The following is a 25,928-nucleotide window of genomic DNA, read 5'->3' as shown; positions in this document are numbered from 1 at the left end:
CGCTATTCTTCAGTGACGAAAGTACCGGGCGGGCGGCAGTAGGCAGCGGGGTTTTTCAAAACGTGAGAATCGTACCCTGTCTACCAATCGCCATCGTCCCAATGGCCGCGGACGTTTGCGTAGTAGCCACGTCGACCGCCACCCCACCCCCGTGGATTGTCAGAACCGGACCACCATCTTGAGTACGTGCTTGTATCTGGTAAGTCGAGTCAGTGGATGAATCTTCCCGTCGTCCCCACAGAGTTGGGATATAGGATATACCCACCTCGTCTCGCGCTGATGCCCAGCTGGTCGGCCACGTTGACATAGCCCTCCGAATTGACGTGGCCCGTCCGGTTGATCTTCTTGACAATCTCGTCGTCGCCCTGCCACACGCTGCGGCACAGCGGGCAGGTGACCTCGCTGCCAGCGATGCCCGTACTCGACTTGCGCTTGGTGGCAGCCCACATCTCGAGGCACTCCTTGTGCATATTTTGCCCGCAGGCGGCGCGGCACCAGACTAGAGTTTCTCTTTCGGCGCCGACAAGCTCGTTGAAACAAATGGGGCAGTCATCATCGAGCGGCTTGCGGTGCCCTCCACTGTTCTCTGTGGTGGAAGGGTCGGCTTCGTCGGCGAAGGCGTCAGTGTGCTCGGCGGCGATGGGTGGAGCATTGGCGAAGATGTCGCGGAGCTCCGAGCTCAAGAGAGCGAGCTGGTAGACGTAGTCGAACTTGGCACGGAGGACGCGGGACATGACCTGGAGTTTTGGGGGCCGCGGGGACGCGCGCTTGGGGTCAGTGATGTCCAACCAATGCGAGGCTGGTTGCGAGGGGTTGCGAGGGGTTGCGACGCACATAAAGCAAGTGTTTGCACTGAGCACCCTTCCGAGCGTGCGGACAATCGCACGAGGGCTGCTTGGCGATACAGACGTAGTAGATGTTGCCAGTGGATCCAGCCATCTCGACCATCTCCTCGGGGCAATCTTGGGTACCGCAACGCGTTCGGCTCAGGACGTAGAATCTGCGGCGAATAGAGCGAATGGGAGAGTCAGAAACCGGTGCAAGACGCCTCCCGGGGGAGACCTCTGTCGGGGAGGTGAGCTTGATTTACCTCTGGGTTGTCGCGCGCTTGAAGATTTCGTAGAACGATTGAGGGGGTTGCTTGCGTGTCCTGGATTCGGGGCCGGTGAGTAAGGAAGATGCTTGCAGGGCTGGACCCGGACAACCTACTGTCGGAGGCGCTTCTCGCGGTTGCTATCGCCGCGGTTGCGTTTTGCCCTCTTGACGGAGCTGGGCTGCGCAGGCTCGTCAACCACAAAGTACGCGTCATCGACTTGCTGGTCGGTCGTGTCATGGCAAGGATCTTGCTCGTCGTCGGAGTCGAGGCAGATGGCGGTCTCAAAGGAAGATCCCGGGGTTGGAAACGAGGATCGCGGAGTGGGATAAGCTGGGGTGGCGGCAGCCTCGGTGGCGAGCTTGCGCTTTCGCGACGAGGTCGGCGTATGGCGGATCGCGGGTGTTGCCATCGTCGCTTGATTGCTTTGGGAAGCAAGGCCCATGGTGAACTGCAGGTTGCGGCGGGATGACAAGTGGCCTTTTGTATCGGGGACGAGAGGGGAGAGATATTGACTGCCGACCAGCAACAGCGGTGGCGAGAACAGGCTTGGATCAATGATGTGAAAAGTGAGGCGCGTCTCGGAAGAAGCAAAGCTCCAGCAGAGGTTGGTTAACTACCACTAATCGCGCTTATCGCCCCAGTCAATGGCGGCGCGGAACGGTCCCGCGCAATTTCCCGGGACCAGATCATCACCGATGATCCCGCATCTCGCTCTCTTCTCGTCCAATCGACTTGATGAGGCATTTGAGCATTGCGCCCCATGTCATGTATTGTACGTACTTGTACGTACTTGTAACTCAATCGGGCGTCAGAATAGTTGACGGAAGTTTATCAGAAGCTACCTCAATGGTAACAATCAATATCCTACTGAACCGGGTTTCTGTGACCATTGGAACGACAGGGGTCCATAGGTGCATATGCAACATGTTCCACGACTTGAAGCTCGACGGAAAAGTCTCCGAGCAAGGAAGTATAACGATGCCAATCCATCTAGAGACACAGAGTCTCGACAAAGATGTATTCGACTTCGTTTCACCCGCCCTGATGGTCGCTCGTTGCGTCAGGCATTCATCGTCGAACGCGGACGGCTGTCACGGATTCTATGATCTCATTCTGCACGGATTCGAGCACGCAGCCAAGTGCGGACATAACCGCCATCCTCCTAGTAGGCAGCATCACGGTGGCCTTTGAGAAGCAGACAACAACGCTCACCCCGGCCTTCTTCTGGCGCGGCAGTGTGCGTGCACCGTTATCATCCTCGTGGACAGGCAGTGCAAAACGTGGGGAAGCCAGGAGCATGATCTCAAGGCAGGTCGTTTGCCCTGGCCCGGAGTTCGGGAGAGGCCTCCCCTGTGGCACCCGAACCCCCGCCTAAAGTTTAGTACCTAGGTAGTTAGCTAGTGGCCCCGCTAAGGGCCACATGGGCACCTGGTTCACTGTTCCATCGCCCCAGCAGCTTGGCACCTGTACCGCCCCGCGGGTGATTGGCTGTCCTGGCCAACTCTATTCCAGCTGCAGCAGGCTAAACCTGCATCGAGGAATCTAATTGTCTTGGTGTCGTGGGATTCGAGTCACCGGCAAACATCCAAGGTTCCCAGGCTGGCAAGGCGGGCACCCTATTCCTGATTAACTTAAGATCATTGACAGCCTGGGGGCACGGATCCTGAGGATCTAAACAAGCAGCCTGGAACTCGAATCAACGCACTGACCTTTTCTCTCTGTGGCTTGTCCAATTCACCTACTTATTACATTAAATACAAACCCGAAGTCGAAGTCACCTACCCACCGCGTCACCTGGTTGGTACGTCACCTGGTATCGAAAGTAAAAGGCGTCAGAGCTCGCTCACTTTCCAGGCAACAGAGCTCTGAAGCCTCTTCAGACAAACAACAACATCTCCCAGCCCTCCCCTCCAGCTTCCATTCACCCTCATCATTGTCTCACTTTTTCATCTGCTCCCCCACAGACTTCGCCTCTTCTTTCCTAAGAGTTGAACATAAAAAGGCGAGACTCCACCAATCTCGATTTTGATCAACCACATCCCAAGAACTCAACTCTCGCTTGCAGGGTCGAATCTGCAGATCTCTCAAAGAAACACCACACACGCAAAGATCCTCGATATCGTGGGCTGCCATCGCCACATCGCCACTGCACTCATGATGGCCAAGTACGTCTGTGGCTTCTACTACGTGAAGGGAGGCGACAATCCGAGGCTGCTCCCTTACAAATATTACCTGCCGCAGGTTGATCTCTCCGTCCACGCCACCATCATCTCGTCTACCTCCCGCACATCGCTGCGCCAGAAGTTCGTCAACCCGTCCACGACCGAGCCCATTCCCGAGCTGCGCTACACCTTCCCCATCTACGACGGCGTCTCCGTCGTAGCCTTCAAGTGCACCATCAACAAAGACCGTGTCATCCACGGCGTCGTCAAGGAGAAGCACAAGGCTCGCCAAGATTACCAGAAGGCTGTCCGCAAGGGAAAAGCGGCTGCCTTGCTCGAGCAGCTGCCTGATGCCAGCGATGTCTTCACCACTACCGTCGGCAACGTCCCTGCCGGCGCCGAGCTTGTCGTCGAGCTTGTTTATCTGGGCGAGCTCAAGCATGACGCTGAAGTCGACGGCGTTCGCTTCACCATCCCCACCGTGATTGCCCCTCGATACGGCTCCTTGCCCGGCCAGCTGGGTGACAAGCCGCCTAACGCCGGCAACGGCAAGCTGGACATCGTCGTCGATGCTGAGATGCCTGTGGGCTGCAACATCAAGACTATCCAGTCTCCATCACACCCAATCTCCGTCAATATCGGCACTCTCTCGACAGCTGCCGACTCCGACCAGCCTTCGCTGCACAAGGCCTCCGCAACTCTAGCTCTCGGATCGGCCGAGCTGGATAAAGACTTCATCATTCATGTCGTTGCTACCAACACGGGCGAGCCCGTCGCCGTCTTGGAGACCCACCCAACCATCCCCTCGCAGCGTGCTCTCATGACGACCCTTGTCCCCAAGTTCACTCTCCCTCCCTCGCGGCCAGAGATTGTCTTCCTCTGCGATCGTAGTGGCAGCATGGGCCTGGGACATCAGATCCCCAATCTCAAGTCTGCTCTCCGACTCTTCCTTTGCTCCCTTCCCGTCGGAGTCAAGTTCAACATCTGCAGCTTCGGATCGCACCATACCTTTCTTTTCCCCGAGGGCTCTCGCTCTTACGACAAGGGCAGTCTTGATGAGGCCCTGCGCCATGTCAAGACCTTTGAAGCCAATTACGGCGGTACCGAGATGTACGCACCCCTGGAGGACACATTCAAGCGCCGTTACCAGGACATGGACCTCGAGGTCTTCCTCCTGACCGATGGCGAGATTTGGAACCAAGTACGCCTCTTCGACATGGTCAACAAATACGTTGCCGAGAGCGACGGTGCCATCCGTCTCATGACCTTGGGCATCGGCATGTATGCCAGCCACAGCCTCATCGAGGGTTTGGCTCGTGCTGGCAATGGCTTTTCCCAGTCTGTGGGCAAGAACGAGAACATGAACAGCAAGGTTATTCGCATGCTCAAAGCCTCCTTGATGCCCCATGTCACCGACTACAGCCTCGAGATTCACTACGCCGACCCACACAAGAACGTGCCGGGCGAAGGCGGCGACAACAATGACGATGATGACTACGAGGTGGTCGAGAAAGTTATGGAGGGACTCTCTATCGATAGTGAGAAGGAAGGCAAGGAGGTAGAGGCTGGCCCTGTCACCAAGGCCACGTCACTCTTCGACCCTAACATCAAGGAGGACACGGCAAAGGACACGGCCAAGTCGCAAAACGCCGACAACAAGTATGCTCAGGTTCCACCCATCGAGCACCCGAAGTTGCTCCAAACCCCATTCAAGATCCCGACCCTTTTCCCCTTCAATCGAACCACGGTCTATCTCCACTTGTCCCCTGAGACATGCCAACAGCCTCCACGCTCGATCACTCTCAAGGCCACTTCCAAGCACGGACCCCTGCGGCTCGATGTCCCCATCACCATCCTCCCTGAGAAGGGAGAGACAATTCATCAGCTTGGTGCCCGCAAAGCAATCCAAGAGCTTGAGGAAGGCCGGGGTTGGCTCTTCCATGCCACGGACGACTCCGGAAAGCTGCTAAAGGAGAAGCTTGAGGGCCGCTTCAGCGACATGGTTGAGCGCGAGTGCGTGCGTCTGGGTGTCCAGTATCAGGTAGCGGGTAAGTATTGCTCGTTTGTCGCCGTGGAGGGCAACAAGATGGCGTCCAAGAAGGACCGGGAGACCCACCAGCCACTTGCCGAGGGTGAAGCCATGCGCACAGGTAAGGAACAGATTCCTCAATCATCTTCAACCCTGACTTTGAAACTCCCAGCACCGGCGATCACCTCTGAGGAAGAGGGAGAGGTCGAGGACGAAGACGAAGAGGTGGGTTTCGGTTTCTTCGATGTCGATCGTAGCAATATGCGTAGCGATATGCGCACGGCCCCGGTCCCGCCTCCGCCTGCGGCCCCGATGTTTACTTGGGGTAGCCCATGTAAGTGTTTGTTCGCCGGTTTCCCAATGTCATGGAATGTGTCATCGCTGACAATGCTAGTCGGCGGCCCGGCCTCACCCTCCGTTGCCACTCCCTTTGGCGCATCGGCCTCACCCGGCGTGGCCACCCCCTGCGTGGCCACTCTCTTTGGCGCATCGGCGCCATCCAGCGCTCGCTTCAGTGCACGGGTGAGTTGGCCTGACCCTGTCTAGATGCCTTTGCAGAGTAGAAACTGATCGGAGATGTCACTAACGCTTCTGAATGGCGCAGGCCTCTGCCCCGACGATGCGCAAGTCCATGAACGCGTCCGATACACGCTGTCTTGTAGGCAGGGACGTTGCAGACGAGGACGACGACGAGGACGACTTGCCGCAGGACCATCTGCAGTCAATCATTATGCTGCAGTCTTTCGATGGCTCCTGGACTTGCAGCGACAAGCTGGTCGAACTCCTGGGCGTCACCGAGAACGATATCGAGGCTGCTCTTGCGAATGGTAGCGGCTCCCTAGTCAAGAACGACATCACGATCACAGCAGCTGTAGTGGCATGTCTACGCAAGAAGTTTGCCGACAAGGAGGATGAGTGGGACATGGTGGTCGAGAAGGCAATGGACTGGCTGCGGGAGAAGGCCGGCCCGGACGCAGAGGTTCTGGTTCAGTCGGCCGAGCCGTTGTTCAGCAACGAGTAGAATGGTGTCGTTCTTTCTGTTCGCCAGGCAGATGTCACAAGTGGACGGACACTTTCTCTCCTTCTTTTCTATGCTTTTTGGAGCGATTAGGTAGCTAGATAGCCGTCTGTTGGGACGATCCGTCTCTTCTATGCTTTCTTGCCCATGCAAATGACATAAGGGAATTTCATCATCTCTCCCTGCCCTTCCTTTGGCGAGCCGTCGTCGCCGAACTCCCCGGTAAACTTTTCCACCATCTTGCTGTGATCCCATGCTACAGACACCTTGACATCTGTGAAGCCGACCTCCTTCAGCAGAGCCTCCATCCACTGCCGGTTGATCCCGTGCCGTTCCACGCCGGGCATCTTGGCCTTGGGGTGGAACTTCTCCGCCTCGGGCCCAAAGTCCTCAAAGTCGGTCAGCGCGACCATGCCGCCCGGCTTGAGGCACCCCAGCATGGTGGTCAGCAGGGAGCGCAGGTCCGGAATGTGGTGCAGTGCCATGTGCGACGTGATCAGGTCGTACTTGAGCCGCGCTCCTCCGCCGCCGGCGGGCGGCAGACGCTCATCCTCGGGGTCCTCGAGCAGGATGGCCAGCGGCACCACGTTTTGCGGCGCGCCGGGCTTTCCCAGCTTGGCCGCGAGGACCTGGATCATGCCCTCGGCGGCGTCGACGGCGACGACGCGCCGGCAGCGGGGCGCCATCTCGAGGCTCAGGAGGCCCGTGCCGCAGCCAATCTCGAGCACGTCTGGCCGCTTGTCGGCATCGTGGGCATCGGCGGGGAACAGCGCCGGGCAGAAGCGCTGGATGGCGGCCCAGGCCTCCAGGGACATGGCCGCGACGAAAGGGTTGGCGTCCCACGACGCGGCGTCGGCGTTGAAGCGCTCATTGCCCTCGGAAACGACCTTGGACTTGGAGGCGTGGGAGCCGAGGACAGACATATTTGATGCGGCAAGTCTGTGGCCGGGTTCGCCGCAGAGCAGATGTATTGAGAGAGTGGAAGCGAGGCTGGAAGTTGCGTGCGAGATTGTCAGGTCCCGAGCATGATTGATCGTATTTCATCATCGTGCGGCATCGGTGCGCATGCCGGCTCTCGGCTAGGCTTCCCCGCATTTCCCTTCCGCCTCTGCGGCGTACACATCTAGTGCCCGTTTTCACCTTCCACTGGGCCCGGCCATGTACTCATATGCTGCCGAAAGGAAAAGGTTTGATGAGCTCGGTGTTTACAAGACTGGGGAAATCTCCAGAGGCCCAGACTCGTACTCTCCTTTTACAGCCTTCTCATGGGCACCCATCAACTGCAGTGCCTCGTCATCGATCTCGTCTCCCCGCAGCCCCGGCCAGACAGCCATCCACTCTCCCTTGCACACAACCTTTGCTTGTCCTCCGCCACCTTGAGGGAAGAGCCTTTCCTTGGGTACAAATATGTCTTTCAACTCGATCTCTTGCGCCTTGCTCTCTCCCGGCCCAAGCGTTACCAGATCCTCCCGTTCGGGCGGGAGCTGCCGACTCACTATGACGGTCGGTATCTCCATCTCGATGTCGCTGCCAGCGGGTGTAATGTGCAGCAGTCCCAGCTGCAGAGCGAGAGGGTCGAGCGGAGACGACCATCTAAGCAGGGTGATTGGGTTGGGAGATATGTTGGTGACGACGTTGGTGATAGTAGGCGCACCCCAAGCTGGCGCCGCAGACGGGGCTGAACGGGCGTCGGCACGCGACAGAGCTACCGTGAGGAGAGCGTTCGCGGAAGTATTCAGAGAAGACATAGCTGTCTCCTTGTAGTATGTGGGTGGCTGAAGCGTTGTAGAACTGGGTAGGCCTTGTCGGGTTGAGAGACGCGCACGATGCAACCTATAGCGAGCCGGGTATGGCTGGGGAAGTGAAGATGCAAGTTGCGAGGTCCGGGTAGCGGCCTGATGCTTGGTTAAATAGAGGGACTGGAGAGGGCTGGGAACTCTCATGCACTATTACGTCATCAAGTTACATCCTGGTGCATGTGTGTTGCATGCATCACGGAGCACGCTCATGTACCGTGAGTCGAGGCCCCAGCTGTCTCGGCCTTCGCTCGCCAGAAACCATTGTGCCCTGTCTCGACAACACATCAATATTCCAGAATGACTATGAACCCAGCTCTTATGACAATCGCAATAAAGTTATACCGTTATGCCAAAGACATACCACCCTTAATCACTCTGTAGATCAAGCAGAATCACTTGTACCCACACAAGATTCACACACAATGATATACATGTAATTCAAGTGGTAGGAGATCGAGATCGGCTGAGTTGAGTATTTTCTGCAGCTAGACTCAGCTTAGGTATTCAGGCGTGGCGTTTGTAGACATGGTGGTGGCGATGATACAGAACATCACGCTGGGATGCTGGCTTTCTGTTCCCAGAAATTGTTTCTTGCCAGAATCGCCTCTCGTCACGGTGATGGAGATAATGGCAGAAGAAAAGGCAGCCTTGCAAGGTCTATTTATCCTTAAGACCTAGCTTCCACCTCAGGCGATATGACTCTAATGTATGCCTGTGTATTGTTGAGTCACTGCTCTAGATCTCCTACCACTTGAATTACATGCAGATCGAGCCGAGGCTAGAAGAGAGGGAGTTGATTCGGGCTGAGCAAACAGTTCTCGCGCCTTCATTCAAGAGCTTCCTTAAATCGCCACTTTCGGCCAGGCTCCTGGTGAACTAGGAAACCTGTACCCCGACCACCATTGAGGGCATTTCGCCGCTGTCAGTTTTCTGTGACACCCTGATGCAGAGTGGTGTACATTCCCGACCACAACTACTCCCAGCGTTCTGGTTCTGTGGCCTGTATCAAGATGGATCTGTAAATGGTCTTAGAGGCCTGGTGGTGCTGGCAAGTTTGGCTTGCTGGTATCATTGAGCTTGAACATTCCACCCTGTCCTTAGAGCAGGTGAGTACTCTCTGTTGTGCCGACCTACAGCTGGGTATAACCCCTTTTGTCTGAGTTCTCTGTGTGGGGATGGATTTGTTCAGTGTGCTGGATGGGGTGCAATGGGTGTGATTTTCCCTCACATACATAATAAGAGTAAGCGACCAAGGCATAGCTCTCCTTCAACAATTGACCACAACCTAATAAGAGGTGCTTAGGTGATGCACACACAGCAGTCTCGATATTGAAGTACCCTCCACTTGGGAAGAGGCCGATGACCGTCCAGCTTCCTGTTTTTCAGCTGAAACCAACGGCGACCGACGAGATTATTGCTGAAACAAACAAGTCTGCCTCCTCGGTCATGTTAATGATCGAAACAAAAAAGAGTATCGAGAAGATTGATGAGATTGCATCTGTCCTGGGAGTGGACTTGCTGCTGGTTGGGTCCAATGATGTGTCCATCAGATTGGGAGTTCCAAGCCAGTTTGACAGCACCGAGTTCCGCTCTGCACTGGAGTCTGTGAGCCGGGCCTGCCAGTCACATGGCAAGATCATAGGACTTGCAGGGTTTTATCAAAACACTAGGCTACAGGATTGGGCGATAAATAAGTTAAATATCGGCTACATACTGGGCCAGTAGGACTCTAGACTCTTGGCTTGGTCAGGTAGACAGGTTGTAGACAGGTTGAACATAATATAAGAGAACCTAGCAGTTTGACTCTAGTGGCAGAGAGTTGCACATATAAATGCCCAGCTTCATAAAAGAGTATGAAAGAAAGTCAAGGAAGCAAAGAAATACAGGACTTATAACTACATATATATATATTATCCAGGGCATTTCACCGCAATTAATTTTCTGCAACACCCTAATACAGAGTGATATACATTCCTAACCATAGCTACTCCTAGCATTCTGGTTCTGTAGCCTACATTAAGATGTATTAGTGAATGGTCTTAGAGGCCTGGCGATGCTGGCAAGTTTAGCTGATCAGATTCTACGCCATCATTCTTTCGGAACATAGTCTCTATATTCTGCAGTTAACATCAGCAGCCTGCAGAAGAGTGAAGTTAGAGCACTAGATTTACTACTGAGAAGGCTGGTATGTCTGCATGTACAGAAGTTCAGTGTATTCTTTATTTTAATTCAATTCTTTGGAGCATGGTTATGAAACCACACGTTTGCTTGGTGTTGATGTTAGCAGTGATAACTTCTTTATAGGCATAATGCTAGTTTCATACTGGTGTTCCAAAGCATGGTCGCGGACCTGATTCCACCACTCAAATGAGCTTGAGCACTCTAGGTTAGCTCCGGTCCGACACAAACCTTAGTCCGATCCGGTGGGTGTCACGGGGGATATCCACTCAGTACACCAAAGACTCGGAGTAATCCCAGACAATTCCCTTCCTTTTCACCGCTCTCTGACATACACCGGGGCAAAACCGGCAACTTGAGCCGTGAGATAATCGACCATGGCTTCAAGACAAGCAGCTTGTGACCCCTGCAGAAAGTCTAAGTTGGCCTGCGACCACAAGAAGCCTGTTTGCAACCGGTGTCGACAGCAGAATAAAGATGGCAATTGCGTTTATCGGGCCAGCCCATTCAAGAGGCGACACGCCGCAACAAGCCATGGAGGAACTCCGGTGTATGTCCCTGGTCGCTAACCTCCTTACATCTTGCGAAATAATGCAATAGAACTAACCCGGGGTTTCCGTCTTAGATCTCGCACAAGCCGCAACTCGCGCTCACCAGAGATTGAGCCCCGTCGACATCCGAATCCCAACCCAGGTTATCTAGGTCCTTCCAGCCATGCCGCCATCTTTAACCAGTTAGTACTAGAAGACTCAGAGGGCGGTGATCAGAGATCTACTAGTCATGACCCGGCCGCACCGCTGTTGGAGAGCATTTCTGTTGAACTACGACCCGTTCTCGAACAGATTGAGAAAGGCGTCAACCAACATCTCCGGCCCAGGGATTTGCACGCGATGGAGGGCCTCGTCACGCTATGGCTCTCAAGGGGAGTGAATTTGGCCCTCGCCGAGATCTTTGTGGCTCCTTGTGCCCAATCTTCAAACTTCTCACGGGCATCATCCGTCAAGGACGCCAGTTGGGGTGCTCAGCTCACCAGTAGCTTGCTTGCGAATTCCATGAAGCCCCTGCACTTGACCCCGGACACGAGTTTTGAAGAGTTCACTGCTCAATTTACTGCCGAAAGTTCTCGTTTTGAGACCCTTGGGATCTTCCTCACGGCTGTGTTCCGGGCTTCTATGGATGTTGAGTTCTTCCCTGGCCTGTATTCCTCCGATCGGGAGAAGCGAGACTTTCGAAATGCCGTGACTCGTCTGAGCGACAACTGCCTGGACATCTGCCTTTCCCTCGACTCGTTGAACGACATGCAGCTGGTGCTTCAATACGAAAACTTCATCTTGCACTCTTACGTGGATGGCGATCAAAGTAAGTAGTTGATGAAAGCCCTCCTGGGTTGGCCAGTATTCTGGATATACTTTGAAGAATCAATAGCTAAGACATCTGCAGGCTATCAGCTGTGGCGTCGAATAGGTGACGTGATCTCGTCGACACTCGCTCTTGGCTACCACGAAGACATTGACAGAAAATGCGACGCACCGCCCTTCTTATCCGAAGTGCGGAAAACCGCGTTCGCTAGAATATACTCAGCGGACAAAAATGTATCACTGTTCATGGGCCGACCGCTGCGGCTGAGCAAGAGGTTCTGTCACTTCCAGCTGCCGAGCACTTCGAGGCGAGGTCCGCCGGTAGAGTCCACAGTCCAGAATGACCCGTATTTCTGGCCGGAAGACCCGCGGATGGACTACCGAACAGAGACGAGGTGGGCAGCCATCTGTGCTTCCATCAAAGAAGATGCCATGGAACTTCTGTTCAATCGCAATGAGGCCGATCTTGAAGAAAAAACGAGGCAAGTTGACAGCGCCCTCCCGTGCAGCCATGACACGTTGCTAATGACAAGTCTGGCAGCACGCTTGAAGCAATAGCTGGAGCATACTGGGATGCCTTGCCCCTCAAATTCAAGGAGACATCCCAGCTCAATGACGCCGACAGAAGCCCATTTGAAAGAGACTTTGTCATCAGCATCAGTTTGACATATCTGCAGCTTGTCTTGCTTTTACGCCGCCTTAAGCTAGGGAGCTTCTCTGACCCGAATATTGCTGTCGTGGAAGTAGCTCAGCAGATTCTCAGTCTGGTCATCGACGCCATCGTCCTCCGTACAGATCTGGCCAACGCTGGCACAAATCTCGCTTGGAAGGTGAGCCGTCTCCTGCTAGGTGAGCCCGTCAGTGACCGGGCAAAGCAGACTGACCGACCTCCTAAGATTGCTTACCATGGACTCCCGGCCGCGGGGATTTTGCTATTATCCATGCTCGGACCAGGCAAGGTGCAGACGGAACGGCCAGCCCTCCAACCGGCACTTCGTGCCAAAGCCATTCAAGACCTATGTGTTCTCGCAGCCGAGATAGAGAGAGGGACTCTGGTGAAGACTGACGACCCTAACTTTGCGCCTCTGTCCAAGGCCGCTCGGATTATCCAACGCCTGCTCGACCACATTCTCTCAGGTACAGAAGTTTTCAGCACGCAAGGGCCTGGACCACAGCAGGATCATGCCCAGTTACAGGACGTGATCCCTTGGTACCCACTGCAAGACCAAGAATTGTGGGATCTGGAGACAGGCTTCTGGCAGGAGCTTGCAGGTCAACCGTCTTTATTCGACCCATACAGTGAAGTCCAAGGTTGACAGTATTAGTAATAGTGATTAAACATTTGTTCGATTTTGGCATTGATCACCCTGTCTTGGTGCGAATCCCGTCTACATTCCGTCTCTATCAATTTGAGTCTTCATCAGATGTGAGAGTAGCCCTGGCGGCGAATCGTCTCTTCCGAGGCAAACCTCGACCATCTTCAACCCCTTTCTTTCCACAAAGCTCGGATGGTTGATCGCATCCTGCAGCTCGCCCCACGTCTTGGCAGAGGCGGTATAGGTATCTTTGTCGGCCCCGAAGAACTCGGGAGCAAGGAGATACCTCCAGAATGAGATGTCGTTGTAGACCTGCTTCCGACCATGGATGCACCGCTCGATAGTATATCCGTCGTTGTTGATCAAGAAAATCGTGACGTCCAGCTTGTGCTTTATGATGGTCGCCAGCTCTTGCGCGGTCATCTGGAAGCTGCCGTCACCGATGAACAAGATGGTGCGGGCGTCTTCTATCCCAAAGTACTTTGATTCTCTTGCCAATTCTCGTTGGGCTAGTGACGCGCCTTGTGCAGCGGGAAGCATGTATCCGATCGACAGCCATGTCACAGGCGAGAAGAAAATGGTGCGAGGGGGCAACGGGATCGACCGACAGCCATACCCAGCCGTTCCTGTCTCTCCCATGAGGATATCGCCAGAGCGCACGATCTTGCCCAGGTAGCGCCATACCCTGTCTTGCGTGATTTGATTGGGACTGTCCTCGGCCTGGATATCTAATAAGCTGTCTCGAGACAGACTCTCGTGAGCGCTGGTGATCTGAATCTTTGCAAAGTCGACCTCCTGCAGTACCCGCTCCAAAATCCGTTTCGACGACACATCCCTGAAAGTGTCTTTGGCGATCTTGACCCCGAGGGTCGTGAAGGCGATGGTGGCATCAACTCTGGGGATCGCAGTGTAATGAGACGAGTTGGTCGAGCTGTAATGGGGTCCAAAGTTGAGGATCACATCCGCATGTTCAATGTACTCGCGCGTAGCATCGTCATGAAAGGACCCGTTGAAGACGCCGTGGAAGCTGGCAGGCGTCTCGTCGAGTAAGCCTTTCCCGAAGGGAGCGGTCCATGTTGGCCAACCACTAGAAGAAGCGAGCCTTTGTACGGCGTCGACGATCCCCAGCGACTTGCTCTCACCGTCCACCAGGATGACAGGCTGTCTACAAGCGGTGATGCGCTGTGCAATCTGCCGGACCACCTCGTCCTCTGCCGGGTTGAACTCGGGCTCGGGGATCTCGATTGGCGTGTCCAGTCTGGCCCTGGACACTGGGGTGGTCACCATGTCGAGAGGAATGTCAATGTACACGGGGCGGCTGGACAGGAGGCACTGCTGCAGGACCTCATCGATCTGCTGGGCGCTGGAGCGAGGGTCCCGGAGGTGAGCCTGGGCGTGCGTCACCTCTGCGTGCATCTTGGCGAAACGGCCGTAGTCTCCGTCGTTGAAGGTGTGGTGGATGAGCAAGCGCGAGTCGCGCGACTCTCGCCTGGGCGTGCCGACGATGTGCACCACAGGGGCTAGCTCCGTGTAGGCGCCGGCGATGGCGTTGATGGCCGAGAGCTCGCCGACGCCGAATGTGGTCAGGACGGCGCCGATGCCCTTGACCCTGGCGTAGCCGTCGGCGGCATAGCCGGCGTTCAACTCATTGGCGCTGCCGACCCAGGTGAGGCCGGACGGCTCGACAAAGTCAATGAGCTGGAGGTTGTAATCACCAGGCACGCCATGCACAGCGCCAAGGCCGAGCTGGCGCAGGCGGGTGAAGAGGTACTCTGCGAGGTCGATGGAGCCCGGCATCGTAGGCTGCGTCAGTGACTTGTCGAACCTGAAGTGGGTGAGAGCGAAGGAGAAGGAGGGGTTGTGACACTCGGAAGAAACAGTGCACCCTGTCAGTTGAGCATTTATGCTTTACGGAAAACACCCGGTGTAATATGTAAAGTGTGCACTGCAGATGTTCGAGGACCTTCCTCCTCCCCCGCAGTCCGATGCCGCCCCGGATGACCACATGATACGCTTGCCTCGGTCGGTGCTCCGCATTTTCGTGGACCGAGGCCCACTCCGACACTCCGAGCATGAGCCTCTCTCTCCGATATGGCTAGCATCGGAGAAAGCGTGCTTCATACGCCGATAGGGAATTGCCGGTTCAGTTCGCAACAGTATAAATTGAGGGATGTGTGGGCGACGAAAGCCGAAGTCCGTCCCAGAACGAGGGCTTCAAAGTCACTTGAAAAGATGTACGCCTCATCATGCTGCGCAGGAAACTTTCCGGTGAATGTTGGAGACAAGAGGGCACAGTGGGAGCCATTGCCGACAGGAATCTGTTGTCACCACATCTGCCTTTGGCATGAGGGGTCGCTGAATCAGGCGAGGATGCTGTACAAGTAGAACGGGGAGTGGTGGCTGGAAAGGAGAGAGAGCTGGTTTGCGGCGGATCCCGCTGTCTCAGCGGCGTGAGTTTTCGGTTGATGCCGCCGGCTGCTGGTGCTCCACAGCAGGACCAGGTGGAGAGAGAAGCAGTTCGGGCATTCCGAGCAGCTGGCGAGGAGCGACTGACTGGCTTGGTGCAGAATAGATTGATCCTTAGACAGATGCGAACTTGGGTGATGAAAGTGGAAGCGATTTTACAGGGTAGATGCAGTGGAGAGACAGAGGACATCTCCCCACCTGATCGCAGCACCTAGTCCTTCCAGGCGCCTCATGGGTCTGATGCAGGAACACATGCCACGATCGGCCCATGTGCTAGTTATGTGCTGTGTGCGTGTGTGTGCAGTGTGCAGTGTGCAGTGTGCAGAGTGATGGATGTTGTGTGTTTATTGTCGTCTCCCACTCCCGCTCCCGCTCAAGGCGCTCAACGCGGGTTCTGGTTGCCTGACGTGACGCGAACTGGAGGAAACACCGGCCAGGCCAGGGCCAAAAGCCATGGATGGATTTGTTTGGTTAGGCGCGCGCGCTGCTTTTGGATGCTGCATGTTGATGACTGCTTCAGTTGATTGAGCGATGGTCCCGCCTAGGCTCTTTTTGCGTGCCTACAAAATACAAGCAGCACTGGTCTTTCTTGGTAATGTCTCGCGCTGTCTGGGCCGCTATCTTAGGTATCGAGGTGCTTTCTGCCAGGCCTGATTGGGCATCCGGACATCCATGGATGCACCTTGTCCTCGGCTCATTCTCTCCACTCCATCCATGCATCTCTTCTTCTCTGACTTCATGCGTGTTGTTGGGCTTGCCAGGTTCACGTCATTCATGAATGGCTTGCATGTCCATCTGGCATTGTGCATTCACCCACTGGGCCCCTTGCTGGTCCATGACTGGGCCGGTTGATGCGCTGGTTGGCCATGGTTGGCCATGGTTGGCCATGGTTGGGCAGCAGCAGTGAAAACAGCAAAGTGACGGGAGTGTGACCAATTCACCAATGCGCCATTCACCCACCCACCCATGTCCACACATCATCCAGCGCGAGGAGGTAGTGACTCGCACCTTTATTGTTCATTGAGGTGATTCGAGATGGAGCAAGAAGGCCAAAAAAAAAACAAAAAAAAAAACAAGGACCCCCCTTGTCTGAACAAGACCCTGCCATTCGACCCTGCGACCCTGGTTGCTGCACCCACTTTCACTTTTAAATGGTCCCTCTCTCATTTTATCACCGAGTGAACCGACGGTGAAGAAAGAAAGCAAACGCAAGGGCCAAGCCGGCTCTCTCTGTTTTGATTGCGATAAGGTGGTGGTGCAAGAGAAAAAAAAAGAGAGGCCTGGATCTCTTCTGAATTTCTCTCCCACCACAATCCAGAGGTTTCTTTTCTTTCCTCTACCCGCGACAAATCCTTTGGTTCACACCTTGAGATACCATTCCCATTTCCTTTTCTTTGAGATACCCCCTTTCTCCTCTTCTCCTCGTTTGTGAATCTTTTGCACCATGGGCAACGTCATCTCGGCATTTGCCCCATCTGGCGGTCAGAGCTTGACCAAGACTGACCGCATCGAGCTCGAGCGCAAGCTGGCCGACCGCGACGAGACTGTCGCTGCCCTCGAGGCCGACCTCTCCAAGAAGGAAAAGGAGCACACCGCCTTGTCAAAGGACGCCGAGGAGCTGAGGCAAAAGCTCAAGGAGCTCGACGCTCAATTGACCGCCGCCCAGCGCGAGAACCAGACCCATGCCGCCAACGCGCAGTCCCGCGAGGCCGCCCAGCTGAGCGAGCGCGATGCCGCCGCCCAGCAGCTCGCCGCCGTCCAGCGCGAGAAGAAGAAGCTGGCCGACGAGCTCGAGGCCACCACAAAGTCCATCGCCGAGGCCAAGGAGGAGCGGGCGTCGCTCGAGGCCGAGCTGCGCGGCGAGATCTCCACGCTCGAGACCCAGCTCGGCGAGGCCAACAAGAGGCACACCGTCCTGCAAGAGGCCGTCGCTCGGCTCGAGAAGATGACCGAGTCCCTCGAGGGCACCCACGCCCAGTACAAGACCGACTCCGAGGCCAAGCTCTCGGCCGCCCGCGACGAGTTCAGCGCTCTGCAGGCCGTCCTCGACAAGCTCAAGGTGGATGCCGAGGCCGACCTGGCTGCCGCCAAGAAGGACGCTGCCGATGTCCAAGGCAAGCTCAGCACCCTGCAGCAGGCCCACGAGACGCTGAAGACCGGCTCCGAGGCCGAGTTGAGCGCCGCCAAGAAGGACCTTGTCGACGCAAACGCCAAGCTCGACGCGCTTCAGCAGTCGAGCGACAAGCTGAGCGCCGACTCATCCGCAGAGCTCGCCGCCGCCAAGAAGGACCTGGCTGACGCCACCGAGAAGCTCACCGCTCTCCAACAGTCGCAGGAGAAGCTTGTCGCCGATTCGGCAACCGAGCTGGCCGCAGCCAAGAAGGAGCTCTCCGAAGCTCAGGATAAGCTTACGAGCCTGCAGGACGCGCACGACAAGTTCAAGGCCGAGTCGGAGGCCGAGCTCGCGTCTGCCAAGAAGGGCGTGTCCGAGTGGACGTCCAAGTACACCACGCTCGAGCAGACACAGACCGCATCCGCCGACGAGGCTGCCCAGCTGAAGCAGCAGCTCGCTGATCTCCAAGCCGAGCTCGCCAAGGCCAAGGAGGCCGGCGACGCCAGCACCAAGGACGCCGCCGCGGAACTGGAGGCTGCCAAGAAGGAGGCAGCAACCTGGCAGGAGAAGGCGCAGGGACTGGAGTCGGCCCAGGACGCGCTCTCGAAGGAGCTCGACGAGGCCAAGAAGACCATTGCTGCCGCCGACGAGACCGCCAAGACTGCTGCAGCCGAGCACGAGACTGCCCTGGCCAAGGCCGCCGCCGACCTTGACGCTGCAAAGAAGGAGCTCGCTGCCGCCCAGGAGCAGGCCAAGACCGCCACTGCCGATCAGGAGTCCGCCCTAGCCAAGGCCACCTCCGATCTCGAGGCTGCCAAGAAGGCCCTCGCCGCGGCAGACGAGAAGGCTCAGACGGCCGAGGCTGCTACTTCCAAGCTCCAAGAGGAACACACCGCCGCCCTCAAGAAGGCCGCCGACGACTCGGCCAAGGTTCAGGAGGAGCGCGATTCCCTCAAGAAGGCCGCCGAGGAGCACTCCGTCAAACTGGCAGCTATCGAGAAGGAGAACGAGGCCAGCGCTGCCAAGGCCAAGGCTCTTGAGGAGGAGAGCACAGCTCTCAAGAAGGCAGCTGACGAAGCGTCCGCCCAGGTCAAAGCCCTGGAGGAGGAGTCCGCCGCGCTGAAGAAGACGGCCGAGGAGAGTGCTGTCAAGGCTGCCGATCTGGACAAGCTTAAGGAGCAGGTCGAAGCCGTAGAAAAGGTAAGAGAGCCACCATAGCCGCCCACATGAAACGCATCAAGTTTGCTGACACCTGTTGTCTCCACAGGAGAAGAAGGCGCTCCAGGCCAAGGTCAGCGAGCTGACCGAAGCCACCACCAAGGCCGAGAAGGCCGAGTCGGACCTCAAGGCTAAGCTGAGCGAGACCGAGGCAAGTCTCGAGACTGCCCTAAAGGAGAAGGCCGCTGCGGCTGCCAAGGCCGAGGCTGAGGCAGCACCCAAAGTCCCGGAGGCCAGCGATGACAAGCCGGCTGCGACCGCGGCACCCGAGGAGGTCTCCGCCGCAGCCTAGTGAGACGAGCGTATATGTCGCGACGTGTTTTTCAGATGAAGAAAAGAATGACGGTGGACAGTGCTTTGGATGAAGTCGTGTTTTTCTTTCCCCTTCTTTCTCTCTTTTCCCGACGAGATCATGATGACGGGGCCACGCGATGATGAACCACGAAACACCCATGAACGAAGCGAGCACAGCACTTGATTAGTTAATACTCGTCTATGATACCTATTTGAATTTCTTTTAGTAGGGCAGCACACCGAATGTAAGATCTGGACTTTCGAAAATTTATTCCTTCAGGCCATCACATTGTCGAGTCATCATGTATGAATTACGAGTCCGGCAAGGCAGGTCACAGCTACACGCAGATCAGGTCTTTGACTCAAGAGATTGTCCTTAAATTCTTCAGTTGTGTGATTGCCAGCCTTTGTCAAACTTCCGAGGCGGAGGTCTACGGCGCCTCGAATAGCTTCATCTACTACACCTTTTCTATCTCTCCCCGCCTCTTTCCCCCTTGCCCCGTCGATCAAAGACCGAGGATCTATTTATGGTAGGTCACACTGTAAAGCTTGTAGCCAATAGGAGTGGCATCAATGGAGATACTACCGTCTTCCCTGATGTTGGTGTACTTGCCGTTCTCCTTCTGGAGCGAGTACAGGCCGTGGCCCATGTAGGCGATCTTGTAGGCCTGGGCACCGCTCTCCGAGACTGACAGGCTAGTATGCTGTGACAGCCACTTGCCGTCGAGCGCGCTCTTGACATGGAACTCGTCGCCCTCAGCTGCCAGGCCTCGCACCACCCAGCGCTGGTAGATATCGTCATGCTTGGCGGTGGCCTTGGAGGCCGTGAATTGCTTGTCGACGCCCGCATTAGTCAGCGCGTGGCCATTGGACTCGAGCACGATGAAGTGGCCCTCGCCGAGACCGCCGCGGACGCTCTTGAAGCCGTCCTCAAAAAACAGCGAGTCCTCCTCCGTCTGCTTGCCATAAGGGATAGCGGCGTGGTAAGCATTGCCAGAGCAGTGGCCCTGGAGCTCCCTGCTGCAGATGGCATTGAAGGTCCCAATGATGTTGCCTTTGGCGTCCTTGATTGGGGTCGGCGGCTCTGGGAGGTCCGGGATGCTGTAGTCTGGGTTCTCAAAGTCGAAGGCGTTAAGCAGGTCCGACATGTGCTCGCGCCGCCAGTCGGAGAGCTCCGCCGTACTAACGTTGTTGTATCCCTTTGCCGTGAGCCACAGCTCTATAGATAGTTAGTGATCAGCAAAGCATAATATCCCGCTGCAGAACGGACATGGGAGATCAATTCTTACCGAGGAATTGGATCATAGAAGAATGGTCAGCGCGCTCCGTAAAGACGTGTCCACCACGCGTGAAGGGAGAGATGAGCATGAGGGGAATGCGAACACCAGGGCCGGAGAAGGTGTAGCCAAGCTTTCCATAGGGATCCCTAAATACCGAGATAAGTATTTATTCCGACCTTCTCGGAAGTCTTGACATGACTTACTCAAACCACTCACCAGCAGTGCCATTGGGGCTGATCAGTGGCAGAACCGCATCGCCCCAACCGCCACCTTCTACAATCGAAAGTCAGGATTAAACAGCTAGAAAAAGGCGCCGGAGGTTCAGAGTTTACCATCATAGTTGATCATGACCAGGGTCTCGTTATAGTTCTTGCCGTTGATGACGGCGCCGACAACCTGGTTCATGTACCAAGCTCCATCCATGGGAGTATGAGGAGAGTGCTCCTGCAGATTACCCGGGGGGAACACCCAGCTGACTTCAGGCAAGGTGCCCTCGGCAGCAGACTTCTGGAAGGCTTCTAGACCGTTGGCGCCATCGAAAGCAAGACCCCGCTGGTAGAGGCTAGAGTTCTTAGGGGCGTCCTGGAAGGCTTTGAAGTAAAAGAGGCCGCTATTGGTGGCCCAATCGTACGAGTTCTGGAAAGACCTCCAGTCAACACCAGCCTCGTCAAGATACTGGGCGAAGGCTGGCCATTGCAGGGGCAGGCAGTTCAGGTTCGGGCCGTCGCAGCCTGATCATGATTGTTAGTCGGAACATCATGATAACTAGCAATTCAATAGATTGAATCCTTACCATTCACCTGGTTATTGTCAAGAACAACACCGCCAGAGCCAAGAGCCTGCTTTCCACCGGGTACATTGATGGTGCCCGACTGCCAGTACCATCTGTTGGGATCGGTGTTGGCGGTGATAGAGGCCTGGGCAAGATGTTAACTGGGCTGAGCCAAGCATTGCGAGTCCAGCTCCTGACATACAAAGTAATGATCGCCGACAGTGTAGGCATCGGCCAGAGCAAAATGATAAGGGATGTCCTTGCGCTTGAAGTATCCCCAGGACTGAGGAGTTGCGACCTTGGCCCACTGGTCGTTGAGACCACCGTTCAGCGCACGCTGCGTTGGGTTCCAGTTGTTCGCACCGGCGCAAAGGCACTGACTGTAGGTGGACCACTCGTCTCCTGCGTAGTTCAGGTAGAATGGCAACAGGTAGTCGGCGTCCTTGGATAGGCCGGAGGCATCCCTAGGATGAATTGCAGTAAGCCTTTGTGGAGATGTACATTGATATCACTTGAACGGGAGAGAGGTAGCTAATGGAGGAACATCACGTACTGGTACCACACCGGGCGTCCATTAGGATTCACCTGGACGTTGGGGTCGGCGAAGCCACGGACACCTGCCATAGTACCGAAGTACTGTGAACGAACAAATCAGTCTCTAGTGTAATGCATGACGAAAAAGAAATGTCTCCTCACGTGCTGGAAAGAACGGTTTTCCATCATAAGCATAACGACATGCTTGATATCCTTGAGCGACGCTGCATCGGCAGTAGCCGTGGCGAGGGCCAAGAGGGCGACGAACTTGTACATCATCGCGGCAGAGATACAAAACGTCGTCTCAGCAGCGGGGGGTCTTGTGCTTCCTTATGATGTTGGATGGCATTCTGGGCAGTGATCGGCAAAAGGGCGATGGCTTGTCCTTAAATAGTTGTAGCTTTCCTTCTCTCGCACAAGACGCGGCTGGCAGGCGTAGAGTAGGATGTGAGCCCACATGGATCACTTGGGGGGAAGAGCAAACCCCGGGGCCTTTTGCTTCAGTACGACTTTACGAGGTACGTTTTTGAACTTTCCATAACAATCCATCATCGATGCCATGCACCAACAAAGCTGAACCACACTTGGCTGAGAACGGCAATAGCAGGGATTGAGACACAACGGATGAGAGACAGGAGACGCATCCGTGTTGGCTACTTTGCGGGGCATTCTCCATCCTGGCACATTGAGAAGATGCACTAGGAGCCCATTTACGAAAACTGTTTCGCTTTGGCCGCTCCGTCGCGGCCGTGCAATGACGTCGAGTTCCGTCTGGCTGGAAATAAGCAGTGCTAGAGCATTTGGCAAGACTTAAAGTCCGGATGGGGCGGGCGGATAAGACGTGAGTTTTAGGTGTGGCACAGCTGGGCAGCTAACCCTGTTCTCTCATTGACGTGACTGAATTCCTGGGCAAGAAGCTGTTATGGATACAGCCTCCGACAAATGATTGACGATATTTGGTCCCACGTGTATGAGATCCTGCATGGCTACTGCCACCCCAACGCCGATCGATGACCCCCGTGGGCTTCAAACAGCTATCGCCCTTGAAAGCCGGAGCAACACCTCATACAAGTTGTAAAAGATATAGAGCCATCTAATGAGTGGTAGCGGATTACAATTATTCAACGAACGAGTGGCAAGATTCAATATTCATGTTCGCTAGCACCCTTTCCTTCCCTGCACACTTTGAGGTTCAGGTCGTTACAAAGGCCGAGATCGCCAGACCATGCAGAATGTGCTACCTATGCCGCAAGCTGGCAAGTCCCTCTTCTCCCACAATGATCACAAGCAGGCGGACCATATTGGGTGGCAAGTATGGAACACCAGTCGGGGACTGAAAAGCAGCAGGGGCTTTGTGAAGCTTTGCCTTGTGGCTCTCGCGACATTGGTATCAACAGCCTTTATACTATTTCTGCTCTGGCATTCAGCTCTCCTACAATCGACAGTCACCGTTGGCCAGAATATGACACCATCTCGCCCCTCTCGAGACCTTAAATTGTTGCTACACCCGGACGAGCATGTGTCGCGTGAGCCCGGTCTCAGGCGCTACTCCTGGAACATCACTAAGTCACTCATCGAGCCTGATGGAGTCAAGCGTGAAGTGCTGTTGATAAACGGTGTGATGGTATTCTATTGCATCTGGGGTGCTTCACACCAATAACTCCTCTCTCTAGGGCAGTTCCCTGGACCGACGATCGAGGTACGATCAGGCGATATTATCGAAGTTGAGGTCCTTAACCATCTCGAGGATGCAACGTCTCTTCATTGGCACGGTCTGCATATGCGAGGTAAGCAGCGAAGATGTGGTCTAGGATGCGGCTACGGTCTGACAAGTTCCAGGCTTTAATGAATTTGACGGACCTGTTGGCATCACCCAGTGTCCCATCCCTGTCGGGGGAAGATTTGTATACCGCATACCAACTGGGAAGCAGGCGGGGACATTTTGGTAAGCTCATCTCTTCGCATTATAGCCCGCGTGGTGGGCTGATATCTTGACAGGTTTCACGCGCACTCGGAACTTCAACGGGCAGACGGCCTTTATGGTGGCCTCATCATTCATGATCCCAATGACTATGAGATAATGGCCTCGTATGACGAGGAGTTGTTGCTTCTCGTGGGCGACTGGTATCATTCTTCCGCGGAAAAGGTGCGGGAGAGATTCCTGAGTCATGATGGACTTGCAGCCGAGGTTGGCAGCCACTTTGTACCAACGCATCAATCAAGTTACAGTATCTGATGATTTATAGCCCTGCCCAGACTCTCTACTGATTAATGGAGGCGGCTACTTTGAATGCGCCAAGGCCGTTCCCGCTAGACCGCTGGACTGTACAGACACTCCACAACCACAGTTACTGCTTGACGCAAGTAAACGATACAGGGTACGGACTGTCAATGTTGGGTGCGTCAAAATACAACCAATATCTTTATTATTAGACTGATGGACAGCCAGATCTCTCACTGGTTTCTCCATAGCCTTTCCGGATGCAGAAATGAACACAATTCGTGTGGATGGCGGCCTGCCAATAGTGTCGCACCGTGCAAATTCGATCGGCATACTCAGTCCTGGAGAAAGAGTGGACTTTCTCCTATGGTGGCCGGAGTCGAGTGTTGACACCGAGGCTAGAGTTGTGGTCTCTTTGGATACGGATGAGTGAGTACAGCCTGTTAGGTGCTTCTATGGTTTTCTGAACATGGCACGAGTTTTGACCGTCGAAACATAGGTATTGCGTCGTCCCTAATTTTGCCCTGACGCCAACACAGACTTTCAGCATTTCAGTTCCGACCGTAGGAAAGGAAACTGAGGGGAAAAGGTCGCCGGAACTGTCATATTTCGATCTTCGAGAGGCAAAAGGCCCCATGTTAGCCTCGCGTCTCCCGGATCCTGGAAAATATTTGATGCTCTATGTTAATATTGAGGTTCTGAGCAGGCTGGAGCTAGTTCCCCACGGATTTGTCAATCGGACGACCTGGGAACCACAACAGAGCCCACTGCTCACACTTGAGAGATACAAATGGGACCGTCACCAGCTCGTCCCATGGACCGGCAATGAGCCTGTGTGGGTGGAGTTCACGATAAACAATGTCGACACAGTTGGCCACCCGTTTCACCTCGTACGTCAATGGAAAGAAGTTTCGAGCTGTTCTGGCTACTGACCAGTTTGACAGCATGGTTTCAACCTTTACATCGTTAGCTCTTACGCTGGCAACGGTGGATGGGATTATTACAATCCATTTACCCCATGGAAGGAACCTCGTGGTGGTCCTTTTAATCTGGTAAATCCAATCATGAAGGACACGATATATGTCCCGGCCTACGGATATGTCGTCATCAGGTTTCTGGCCGACAACGAGGGTATATGGGCCTTGCATTGCCATGTTCTGTGGCACCAGGCAAGCGGTATGGCTATGGCTGTTCAAGTCATGGGTGACGAGGGCAAGGGACTGAGTGGGACGCCACAGGGCCTGAATGCAAAGCAGCTTTGTCGAGCCTTTGGAAGCTGACAGTTGGGTCTTCGGCCAGTTCTAAGAGGTTGCTGTAGAAGTGGAATGAAAAGGACAAGTTATGCTGGAGTGTGTTGTATTTGAGAGCCTGATGGTAGTGTGTACCTGATCGTCTAACAGAAAGCTTCTCGTCCAGTCATCCTGCGTGGAATACTAGAAGTCACAAGCTAATTTCCCACACTCACATCTCAGTTTTATTGTAATCAGGGCTCGGTGATTGAGTCGAGCTTATAAATATCGCCTCCCAAATGCCTGCCTTAATTGCGATACTTGTTATAGTCCTTCCATCGGCTTCCTAGATGCTGAGTTGAGCCCTAGGCTTATAAGGATAGAACTTGCTGGATTTGTTCAGGCTTTTGCAGTGGTAGAAACGGCATTGTTTTGTCCTGTCATAATACTTAGCCTTGTAGCACTCTGTATAAGTGCTCGCTAGGAGGAGGTCGATAAGAAGGGCGGCTGTTAGAAATTTCATCTATTCAGCTGCATCTAGGGTTAGTGAGGGATATGAAAAAGAATAATAAAGATACTGTTGAGACTTATTGATATTGAAGAATATATGTCAGGGTTGCTGTCTATAAGTGTACAACCTACACATTTAATTATCTATCTCTCGATTCGATTTTATGATCGTTTGCTAAAAGTTGAAGTGGTATTTTTATATAGCTTGGCCAAAAGATTTAGCAAGTTTAGTTGGGCCGTGTCCTGCGGATCTGCAAATGATCTTCAATGCATAATGCCAAGCCTTCACGCCCATCCCCTTCAGCTCGCCCCAGATCCTTAGGGTCTACACGAAG

The 25,928-nt window shown here is 54.8% G+C and overlaps 9 protein-coding genes across 9 annotated transcripts; 4 read left to right on the top strand and 5 right to left on the bottom strand.

The window, feature by feature from the left end:
* Positions 1–80: 80 nt before the first annotated feature.
* E0L32_001091 (uncharacterized protein) lies at positions 81–1,538 on the bottom strand (the record flags this gene model as incomplete). The annotated part of the gene is made up of 5 exons (XM_031133627.1): positions 81–196; positions 266–767; positions 835–1,000; positions 1,091–1,150; positions 1,210–1,538. 5 exons carry the CDS (start codon positions 1,536–1,538, stop codon positions 81–83), a joined length of 1,173 nt encoding a protein of 390 aa, XP_030992984.1.
* Positions 1,539–3,253: 1,715 nt separating this feature from the next.
* Positions 3,254–6,308, top strand: E0L32_001090 (uncharacterized protein; the record flags this gene model as incomplete). Its single annotated transcript, XM_031133616.1, has 4 exons — positions 3,254–5,408; positions 5,460–5,621; positions 5,682–5,809; positions 5,892–6,308. The coding sequence occupies 4 exons, from the start codon at positions 3,254–3,256 to the stop codon at positions 6,306–6,308; spliced, it is 2,862 nt and encodes a 953-aa protein (XP_030992983.1).
* Positions 6,309–6,436: 128 nt separating this feature from the next.
* On the bottom strand, positions 6,437–7,228 carry E0L32_001089 (uncharacterized protein; the record flags this gene model as incomplete). The annotated part of the gene is made up of 1 exon (XM_031133605.1): positions 6,437–7,228. One exon carries the CDS (start codon positions 7,226–7,228, stop codon positions 6,437–6,439), a length of 792 nt encoding a protein of 263 aa, XP_030992982.1.
* A 282-nt stretch (positions 7,229–7,510) lies between these two features.
* Positions 7,511–8,053, bottom strand: E0L32_001088 (uncharacterized protein; the record flags this gene model as incomplete). Its single annotated transcript, XM_031133595.1, has 1 exon — positions 7,511–8,053. The coding sequence occupies one exon, from the start codon at positions 8,051–8,053 to the stop codon at positions 7,511–7,513; it is 543 nt and encodes a 180-aa protein (XP_030992981.1).
* Positions 8,054–10,659: 2,606 nt separating this feature from the next.
* Positions 10,660–12,956, top strand: E0L32_001087 (uncharacterized protein; the record flags this gene model as incomplete). The annotated part of the gene is made up of 4 exons (XM_031133584.1): positions 10,660–10,832; positions 10,908–11,641; positions 11,723–12,035; positions 12,182–12,956. 4 exons carry the CDS (start codon positions 10,660–10,662, stop codon positions 12,954–12,956), a joined length of 1,995 nt encoding a protein of 664 aa, XP_030992980.1.
* A 72-nt stretch (positions 12,957–13,028) lies between these two features.
* On the bottom strand, positions 13,029–14,753 carry E0L32_001086 (uncharacterized protein; the record flags this gene model as incomplete). The annotated part of the gene is made up of 1 exon (XM_031133573.1): positions 13,029–14,753. The coding sequence occupies one exon, from the start codon at positions 14,751–14,753 to the stop codon at positions 13,029–13,031; it is 1,725 nt and encodes a 574-aa protein (XP_030992979.1).
* Positions 14,754–16,866: 2,113 nt separating this feature from the next.
* On the top strand, positions 16,867–19,045 carry E0L32_001085 (uncharacterized protein; the record flags this gene model as incomplete). Its single annotated transcript, XM_031133562.1, has 2 exons — positions 16,867–18,735; positions 18,803–19,045. 2 exons carry the CDS (start codon positions 16,867–16,869, stop codon positions 19,043–19,045), a joined length of 2,112 nt encoding a protein of 703 aa, XP_030992978.1.
* Positions 19,046–19,568: 523 nt separating this feature from the next.
* On the bottom strand, positions 19,569–21,912 carry E0L32_001084 (uncharacterized protein; the record flags this gene model as incomplete). Its single annotated transcript, XM_031133551.1, has 8 exons — positions 19,569–20,266; positions 20,337–20,473; positions 20,531–20,600; positions 20,660–21,058; positions 21,121–21,244; positions 21,302–21,563; positions 21,653–21,735; positions 21,796–21,912. 8 exons carry the CDS (start codon positions 21,910–21,912, stop codon positions 19,569–19,571), a joined length of 1,890 nt encoding a protein of 629 aa, XP_030992977.1.
* Positions 21,913–22,858: 946 nt separating this feature from the next.
* E0L32_001083 (uncharacterized protein) lies at positions 22,859–25,134 on the top strand (the record flags this gene model as incomplete). Its single annotated transcript, XM_031133540.1, has 8 exons — positions 22,859–23,257; positions 23,312–23,420; positions 23,473–23,578; positions 23,632–23,821; positions 23,880–24,031; positions 24,083–24,283; positions 24,402–24,744; positions 24,799–25,134. 8 exons carry the CDS (start codon positions 22,859–22,861, stop codon positions 25,132–25,134), a joined length of 1,836 nt encoding a protein of 611 aa, XP_030992976.1.
* Positions 25,135–25,928: the final 794 nt, after the last annotated feature.

Source organism: Thyridium curvatum, assembly GCF_004353045.1.
Source record: "Thyridium curvatum strain D216 chromosome Unknown NODE_4_length_842636_cov_84.159710, whole genome shotgun sequence".
NCBI classification, from domain to species: domain Eukaryota; kingdom Fungi; phylum Ascomycota; class Sordariomycetes; order Thyridiales; family Thyridiaceae; genus Thyridium; species Thyridium curvatum.
The sequence above is the reverse complement of the archived record's forward strand: the minus strand, read 5'-3'. Positions and strand labels throughout refer to the sequence as shown.